At 39.7% G+C, this 10,251-nt stretch overlaps 1 protein-coding gene across 1 annotated transcript; it reads left to right on the top strand.

Annotated features, from left to right (window-relative positions):
- The first annotated feature begins 8,962 nt into the window (after nt 1-8,962).
- Nucleotides 8,963-9,543, top strand: LOC134651722 (uncharacterized). Its single transcript, XM_063506824.1, has one exon. It carries the CDS (start codon nt 8,963-8,965, stop codon nt 9,515-9,517), a length of 555 nt encoding a protein of 184 aa, XP_063362894.1. The 3' UTR covers nt 9,518-9,543.
- Nucleotides 9,544-10,251: the final 708 nt, after the last annotated feature.

The following is a 10,251-nucleotide window of genomic DNA, read 5'->3' on the forward strand; positions in this document are numbered from 1 at the left end:
CGCGACTTAATTATTAAGATAATAAGAGCGTGTGAAGGTAATCTTGAACACCTCGCCCGCTTAGCAACTTCTGCTGCTGACTGTATGACCCTATTTTACCAACAATTCAAGTTCAAGTAAGGCGAACGAACGTGATGCAGCCATACTTAATACAATGCAATAATAAACTACAACGTAAACAGCTGCCATAAACTAACCTTATCATAATCTTATTAATGTCTTATAAGTATAAGTCCGTTTAGGAAGCAAGGAACGACTAATGTCAGCACCCCACAAACTAAGCAAGTCTTCAAAGACTATGCATGTCCTAGGCCCTAGGATCTACAATAAACTGCCGAATGACATTAAAATATCAGATAGTGCCAATATGTTCAATAAGAAACTAAAAAAATGGCTTAATGATAAGACCTTTTATACTGTTACGGAGTTCTTTGACCATGACAAAAATAATAACTAATCAATTTATTACCATTGTAATTTTAATTTAATGATTTAACAATATAAATGTATTTTCTGATGTTGACATGTAATATTTTAAGAATATTATCAATAAATGAGTATGAGTATGAGTATGAGTAACTTATAAGTGGTTATACCTACTACATGTTTGTTTTAATCTTATAAAAGGTTACCAATACCTTTTAATCGTTTTTCTACTCCCGTACTTTTATTTGTCATTTAAAGGGTCATGCGCATACCTTCAAAACCCTACCTTATAGTTGTCAAGACAAGTCTATTCCCCAAAAAATAATTTGTGCTTACACGCAGTATCTTTTTGGCGATTTTACGATACTCCGTGTAATGACCACTTAAAAATATTGAATGAAATACAATGTTGCCAACCTTATACATGTTTTTTTTAAATTTCATTCATTCATCCATTATTTTCCCACCCGTACCTACACTACCTATCCTCCATTTTTGCTACTTCTTGAATTAAAAATATTTGTTAAATTTACAATTTTATTTCAAAGTGCTAGGTCGTAGAAAAAGTATTGTATGCAACGTTGTTTAACTGAGTCAAAAAATACTCGTGGCGTCTTTATTAACAATTTTCGGCTTTGCCTCAAATTGTTACTAACGCCACTCGACTCGCCTTTTTTGACCCCTCTTAAACAACGGTTGCATAAAATACTATTTTGTTTTTAAATTCATTTTAAAAAATTCATTTTAGTTCATAATAAACGTGAAATGTATCGAACATCATTTTATTAATAGAATCGTATGCCGGAAGCTTATTATTTATGTCGTAACGGCATAAATCATATTCATTTTTAAAGGTTTATTAAAAAAAATGGAGTAAAATTATGCTGTAGGTATAAAAGTGAGGCGATACAATTTAAGTAACGAATAAGATTTAAAAAAATATCTGTCACTTAACGCTGACATTATAAAAAACCGAGTCGAGACAATATACTTTTAGGTTTTAAGATTTTGAGGCTTTTTCTCAAACTTCAACATTTATTCAGTGAATAGGTCACAAGGGCACTTTTACACGTCAACATTGAATTTACATACAAGCAAAAAAATTATACATCAACAATTATAAATACTTACCTACTAAATTAAACTAACGTATTTTAAAACATTAAGACTCGAAACTTTATCATGTCCAGATAAGTGTATCCAGACCTTTACCTCGCTTGCTCCGACATACATCACGGGTCTTCATTATTCACGTGCCGTCTCATACTGGAAGCATTAGGTACCTCTATAAATCTGTATCTGTACGAGTACGTGTATATATGTCTCACGCCTTTGCTGTCTTCAGTATTATTCTACTCAGAGATAATGAGAGATATGTCAAAAAATCATAGGACACGGTTCGCAAATTATGTTCCTGAACTTATTTATTAGGGTAACATTCCATTTCTGACCGCAGCTGCACTACTAGTACTGATCGCGTCGCTGTTACTGTCAATTTCCATAGTAAAATGAACAGTAGTGCAGCTGCGGTTGGAAATGGACTGTCACCTTTAGACATAGAACATTCGGATTCGTTTTTAGGGTTCCGTAATCCAAAGTGTATAAACGGGACTCTATTAATAAAGGGGCCCACTGATTAACAGTCCGCCGGACGGTATCGGCCTGTCAGTTGTTGGGAACTGTCAACTTTTTGTTCTAACTGACAGACCTATACCGTCCTGCGGTCTGTTAATCAGTGGGTTAAGACTCCACTGTCCGTCTGTCTGTCTGTCCGTCCGTCTATCTGTCACCAGGCTGTATCTCACGAACCATGATAGCTAGACAATTGAAATTTTTACAGATGATGGTATTTCTGTTAACGCTATAAAAACAAATACTAAATACATTAAAAAAAATATTTAAGTGGGGCTACCATACAAGTTTTTTGCGTAATAGTAAATGTAGTTTTTTGTATCGTCTCAATTATCGGTACTTATCGTGTTACCCTCATGAGGCCTATACCTACCTACCTATACACAGGTTTGAATGTCAGTTTTGTCTCTACTCACCGCATTTTACGGTAATGTTGTATAGGTTGTGGGAAAAATAAAGAAAAACAACAGTAATTAAAAAATAATATATGCAATTGAGCCACGGGCCATCAAAAAATTCGATGTAGATCTACATTATCGTAACGAATTTGTTAAGGATGGCTCTCACTAGAACGGTTTGAGTATGGACTTTTTCTGTGATCACCAATCACACGTTATAGAAAACGCAGTGTCACAGAATTGTCTCCGAAAAAAACGTTAACATTTCAAAGCTTTATACAAATTGTCTGCTTTTTCTAAATTCTCTCGCGTTTCTTATTACGAGAAACAAAAGATATTTGCATCTCCGCTTCATTAGAGCGGATGGTATTAAAATGTAATCAAACAAACATCATTAAGGCTACCACGACGGGCTGTGACTTGGGCCACGAAATCCGAAGTTATCTTTACCATAGAAAAGTTATTAAAAATTATTACTTGAGTCATTATTTTGAATGTCATTTTTAGGGTTCCGTACCCAAAGGGTAAAAAACGGGACCCTATTACTAAGACTTCGCTGTCCGTCCGTCCGTCTGTCACCAGGCTGTATCTCACGAACCGCGATAGCTAGACAGTTGAAATTTTCACAGATGATGTATTTCTGTTGCCGCTATAACAACAAATACTAAAAACAGAATAAAATAAAGATTTAAGTGGGGCTCCCATACAACAAACGTGATTTTTAACCGAAGTTAAGCAACGTCGGGCGGGGTCAGTACTTGGATGGGTGACCGTTTTTTTTGCTTGGTTTGCTCTATTTTTTGTTGATGGTGCGGAACCCTCCGTGCGCGAGGCCGACTCGCACTTGGCCGGTTTTTTATAAAGCGCAGCGTAGAGAACGAGCTGCGAGCCGTAGGACTGACCTGGAACGAGGCCAAGACGGTTGCTCAAGACAGGAAGGCGTGGAAGAATCTTGCGGAGGCCCTATGCACCTCCGAAGATGTAGACAACAACAACAACTTTTTTATAAGACTGTTGCTGTGTAGGATTTTACATACCTAATCATTCTCCCTGCTGAGGTTTAATGCTACATAACGGTTGTGAAAGCATTGTTGTACAGCATTACAGCAGCGGGTAACGGGAGATGTCACTAAATACACTCGACTTGAGGAGTGACGGGGTGAAAGTTTCAATCGCGATAGTAATGCGACAATGACAATTAAGATGACATGCGGATAATGACAGCAGAGCTGCGTTATGTCACATATTTTGTTTTTGAACCGCTCTCACTTCAATACTGCGGAAAATTTGAAACAAAGGGCTTACCGTGAATCACCTTCGATGTGTTGCCTTCCTGTCACACTTACGTACAAAGACGTGTGGATTTATTCGACGTACATAAGCGCATTGTAATATGTCTACTTGAATAAACTATCTTTTATATTATCTTATCTTATCTTATATGCGTCCGCTGCACGCTATTCTAGTGGCTTAACCTAGCGAGCGCAGACAAACGATGTTTACGCTCTACGGAGCGGAGTTTTCACCTCCCTTAGTAAGAAACGTATCCGATTCGTTCAGCTCAACACCGGCCGGCAAAGAAAAATGGAAAAATATTTATGGAACCTTGGAAAGATACCTAGAAAGGATTTATCTGATAATTATGTTTCTAGTTAACTGAATACAGTGGAAAAACAGCTTTGCGTGTACAAAGTCTGTTGGAATATAAACGGGTTAGTAAAGGAAAAATATATCTTGAAAAAACATTGTAAACAACTTTTTTAGATCGCTTTTGTGATTGTAAGAAATAACATTTAGAGGGAAAATCAGAAGTGGCTGGGATAAGTTCAGAAGACGTTGAATCGAAGCATGGATAGATATGTGTTAAAAAAATGTGAGAACTGAATTTAACCCGCCGCCTAAAAGCCGCTCTCATACAATCGAAAATACAACCCATACATTCTGAAATTACCTACATGAAATTTGACACGAACGTAAGTAACATATAATAATTATATCTGTGTCTGTTACTAGTTTTCGTTGCAAGAAATCGTAATTTCTTTGCAAGTATTTATTAATATTTCAAGCAACTAAAACTAGTAGCTGTACCAGCGAGTAGAAGTTTTAAATACATTTTTTTTACTGTCTCTAATTTCATGCTAAGTTTAATGTAATTTAAGCATGTGTAGTAGTTTAGTGGTTATTTTGCAGTGTAATTTTTTCCTTAGTTATCCGTTGACCACGAACGCTGTAAGGGCCCGGCCACATGTCAGCGGTGCGGCGCCGCCGCCGCCGCGCGGCGCGGCACCGCAGAAATCTGCGGCGCCGCAAACCGCTCTGCGGCGACGCCCGCCGCAACGCAAAATTTTGCGGTGCCGCGCTGCGGCGCCGCAAAGCGGTGCGCGGCGCCGCGCGCGGTGCCGCAAAGCGGTGAGTTTCGCCGCGCGCGGTGCCGCCGAGCGGCGTGCGGCGCCGCAGATTTCTGCCGGTATTTTCTTTTGAAATGATTTGCATCTTCATTCATTATACGAAGATATGGGTTCACCCAAAATTTTCTTTTCAATTGTTTTTTTTTCTGCGCCTTCTTAATAGCGCTGGCAGTACACCGAGAAATTCAGTAAAATGCTGCAAATGATGTTAAAGGTATGAAAATCGGTACGATTGATCTTTAGGACATTTGAAACAATTTGACCCGAAGCACCATTAAATAAAAAAAAGCGGCCAAGTGCGAGTCGGACTCGCCCATGAAGGGTTCCGTATTTAGGCGATTTATGACGTATTAAAAAAAAACTACTTACTAGATCTCGTTCAAACCAATTTTCGGTAGAAGTTTACATGGTAATGTACATCATATATTTTTTTTAGTTTTATCATTCTCTTATTTTAGAAGTTAAAGGGGGGGGACACACATTTTACCACTTTGGAAGTGTCTCTCGCGCAAACTATTTAGTTTAGAAAAAAATTATATTAGAAACCTCAATATCATTTTTGAAGACCTATCCATAGATACCCCACACGTATAGGTTTGATGAAAAAAAAAATTTTGAGTTTCAGTTCTAAGTATGGGGAACCCCCAAAATTTATTGTTTTTTCATAGATTCATAGATCACACTTTGTAAAATTGAAAATTAAAAAAAAAACATATTTCATGTAATTATTTTCAAAATTGCTTTCTTAGGGTGAGATATGAGGATATTAGGTATAATTTGAGGTATATTTTACAAAAAAATATTGAACGGTATTGTATCTGGAGAAACCCAAACTTGGTATGTTTTGAAAAATATTTTTATTATAATTAAAAAAAAATGACTCAAATGTAATGATGTGATATATTTTTGGAATCGGCTCAGAAAGCCCTTTCGTTTAATACTAAACACGATAGGTTTCTAAACAAATTTTTCAAAAATTTCATACAAAAAAAAGATGACGTCATAACTGCTCTCGTTTTTTTTATTTGTTGGTGCTTCGGGTCAAATTGTTTCAAATGTCCTAAAGATCAATCGTACCGATTTTCATACCTTTAACACCATTTGCAGCGTTTTTTGGCGAACCGCTATCGCTATAACAACAGCAAGAGCAGAACACGTGTGAAGGAATCCATGTCTGATTAAACAACTGGTAGTCGAATTTTATTCTTTACTATGCAGCGTGGCATCGCACGCGGCGCCGCACGCCGCTTGGCGACACCGCGCGCGGCGAAACTCACCGCTTTGCGGCACCGCGCGCGGCGAAACGCACCGCAGCGCGGCACCGCAAAATTTTGCGTTGCGGCGGGCGTCGCCGCAGATTTCTGCGGTGCCGCGCCGCGCGGCGGCGGCGGCGCCGCACCGCTGACATGTGGCCGGGCCCTAAAGGGTTCGATACGTCGGGATGTAGTATGAATTCAATATACGCGATATAATCAGATTGAGGTAATAGTTTTATTTCTTAAGCATATTGTTTTAATAAACTGAAAGCGCTCCTTCAATTGTATGTTCGTGTGAGTCTTATATAAAAGCTCTTCTGCTTCCAAGGTCTTCTGCTCGCATGACCTAAAACTGGCCACCAAAATTTCAGTTTACATGGCGATCGTGCTGCCAAACCTTTTATACTCTTCCGAGACGTGATACGTGTACCGTCATCACATTCGTACTTTAGACCGTTTCCACCTCAAATGCTTGCGTAAGATCATGAATATCAGATGGTCTGACCGAGTGAAAAATACCGAAGTTCTGCGACGAGCCCAGGTCGGTGGAATAGAGGCTTACCTAATGCGTCGGCAGCGGTGCGGTGCAGTGCGGTCACGTATCACGTATGGCGGAAGAAAGAGTGGCGAAGCGCATCTTTTATTCTGAACTAGAGGAGGGTAAGCGGAAACTTGGCGGACAACTCCTCCGATACAAAGATGTTCAGAAGCGACACATGAAAAGGTGCAACATCGAACCCTCTCAGTGGGAAGGTTTGGCAGCACAGCGTCCTGAGTGGCGCAGGCTGGTGCAGGACAAAGTGCGCGATTTCGAGGAGCAACGTAAAGTTGACCTCGACGTTAAGCGCGACGAGCTGAAAACGCGCCAGCCTGCTCCCATTCACTACCACTACGTGGCTGGTGTCCTCATGTGCCCTCAATGTGCGCGGGGGCTCACCTCGAAGATCGGCTACGTCAGCCATCTTCGGGCGCACGAGCGCCGAGCAAACTAGGAGTCGTAGTGTTCGCCATGGCCGAAATCGGCCGGAAGGATCATCATCATCATCATATAAAAGCTAATAAAAAGATAATAAAACAAGTAATCCTAAAGCACTCATTTTATCACCGGCCATAATATATTATTTGGATGTCAATCATACAGATTGAGGGCGACATCGGAGTCGTCGCTGGAAATGGAAATATAAATATTTAATGTTGATGTCGCCTTTCAGCCGATTCAAATAATACCTATTCCGTACGGCTGAAAATTTGTACCTAGGGACCTGAAAATTTCAATATTTAAGTTTTTTCTTAACTTCCAAAAAGTAAATAAGTAAGGATACCATTCGATTCCTTACATTTTATCCAAAAAAATATTGTATTGCAACTATATACACACGCAATATTTTACCGACAAAAATTAAAATTTCTTGTTTTATCCATACTTCAAAATGGGCTCTCAGTGACAGTGACGTCACGTTCACATATCAATTTGCTAGGAGCATTTCGCGAGTGAAGTACGATTGTCTCGACTTTGACTATCATTTCTGACGTTTGTATTGCGTTTAATGCAGTGGGTACCATATACCTAGACATTAGATTCCAAAAACAAACCTGGCGGTCTAGCATGAGTTGCATTCTCGCGCGCGAATCCATACTTGAAGTCGGACAAGATGTATGGAGTCGCGCGCGAGAACGCAACTCATGCTAGACTAGCAGGTCGATCGATACCATTAACAAAAAAATCTCATGTAGCCTATTTATTAACATAAACCCAGCTGTAGAATATAAGGGTATCCGCTAGCTGGCACGGGTGCACAGAGCCGGCACATGCACGCGGATACTATATTATAGGTCAAATGCGTCTCACGCGTCCGCGCCAGAGGGCCTACCGCGAACCACGTTGGACGCGTTACCTCCCTGTCACACTTACGTACGATATTACAAGTGCGACAGAGAGGCAACACGTCGAACGTGGTTCGCGGTAGGCGCTCAGTTAGCGTTGCTCAATTTCTCATACTATTTTTCGTTAACACGCTCACCCGCTTCGTGCAACCGCGCCGGCTAGCGGATGCCCTAAAGCCTGGATTTCTGGCTGAAACCACGTTAGACCAGTCCGGATCCGAGCCGCGGCGTTTGGGAGTCCGTTTTCTATAGAAAGCATCACGTGATCACCGATCCATCGTAGAAATCGAAGTGTCAGACGCCTCTAGCGTACATTTTAAAACGGCAATCTGAAATAACATGAAATTTTGTCATGAACATTTGAGTTACATAATATCTTATGTCTGACATTAGTTTTGGTAGTTTAAGTAAAATAAAGGGTTCACTCGCTCTTAGTGCTCCCGCCAAGTCAAGCAAATATTATGTTCTTGCCAGACGTCAAAATAATAATTATGATACTCGAATGTCCATGGCAAATTATATGAAATTTCAGCATGGGGTTTCAAAATGTGTAACTATGATTTTTAGACGTGGATACCACACATTTGTTTCCCTAAAGGTGACAGTCCATTTCTAACCGCATCTGCACTACTGTTCATTTTACTATGGAAATTGACAGTAACAGCGACGCGTTCAGTACCAGTAGTGCAGCTGCGGTCAGAAATGGAATGTTACCCTAAAACGTCTACGACATACCTATAGGTACTTAACATAAACCTAGCAACGATATAGACGATGTAGACGATAAAAAAAATGACGTAACAAGCTATCGCTCATTTATTGCCAATCATCCCAGAATCTTAATTACCTATATCAATAATCAGTCATCTAAGATTCCAATCAAATACCTAACCGTAATCTAGTGCATTTATGAGATGTATAAATAAGGGTATTTGTTTGCAAAAAATAACATTTCATCATGTTCCATCTACGACTTATAAGTGCAATCTGCATATTCGCTGTGTTCCAACATGTTGTGGCCGACGCAGTGTCAGAAGAATGCCGAACGACCTACAACAACGAACTAAGCAACGACTTTTTAGAAGGCGTTTGGTACGAAGTCGCAAAATATGCTTACTTCGGCTTGTTGCCTTCTACCTCATGCGGGAATAATACAATCTATAAAGCTACCGACGAGAGACTAGCAGCTTTTGAATTAGCATACGGTGTTACGATATCACGAGAAGATAACCCTGTGCTTATAAACTACTCAGAGTATTCGCTAAATCTGCTCACTGGGAACATCGAAGCTAAGGATCATTATACACAGCCTGGGTTCGCTCTAACGCAGGCGGTATGGAACTACAGGCGGCTGACTGACGATTTCATTATGGTGTGGCAGTGCGCTCTGCGCGGTACGACCATCTGGGTACATTCGCGTATAAACCATCCGAGTGATGAGGAGATAGCGGCGGCGACCACTGACGTTCCTGAGTTGTCGCGGATGGTGATTCAAAGGTATTGCTGGGCTTGAAAAATGGAAAGACGACGGGCATTTAAACCATAGCGCTGCTGGATTTTTTGGAACTTTGAGCATTAAAAATATCAATAATTCAGTGTATTCTTCTTGTAAAGTTTATTTATATATTATAATCGATTTGTTGAACGTTAATTGGACTGATCGTTACCAATTTAAAATCATTTTAATCTAATTTCCTTTTCGTTTGTACCGTAAAATGGGGTGAGTAGGGGCAAAACTGACATTCAAACCTCGATAACATTTTATTTTTAAATATGCAAACTGAATGGTGTAATATAATAGGTGTTCCGGACGTTTGTATTTTAGTTTTTATTTTATTTTGGGTAGTTCCATTTCATAACTTTGACGATAAACAGGAAATCCCATCTCACCCCGTAGTCCCTCGTAATTGGGGTGAGATGGAATTTCATACAAAGGTGATTTTGGAAGATTGTTGGATCGATTTATTTTTATTATGAGTACTATAGCTCCATTTTAAATTGGAATACCTACATTATTTTTGTAGCAGTAGCCTTAACATTCCATCTCACCCTCCTTTTATTCCTTCTCTCCCCATTCATAACCCAACTGTCCCCGCGAACCCTACTCATCCCATTTTACGGTACCTACCTATTCTAATATAGGACATAATAATTATGCTTGTTTACAACCGCGGTATAAGGAAACTATATTGCCATTATGAGAGTGTAATTTAGCCAGAAGTAATAAAGGTATTAAAGGAGAAGGTG

The sequence above is a fragment of the Cydia amplana genome, chromosome 10, assembly GCF_948474715.1.
Source record: "Cydia amplana chromosome 10, ilCydAmpl1.1, whole genome shotgun sequence".
NCBI lineage: Eukaryota > Metazoa > Arthropoda > Insecta > Lepidoptera > Tortricidae > Cydia > Cydia amplana.

Coding starts and splice junctions, on each gene's coding strand:
- LOC134651722 (XM_063506824.1), top strand. CDS start 8,963: ATGTTCCATCTACGACTTATAAGTGCAATCTGCATATTCGCTGTGTTC.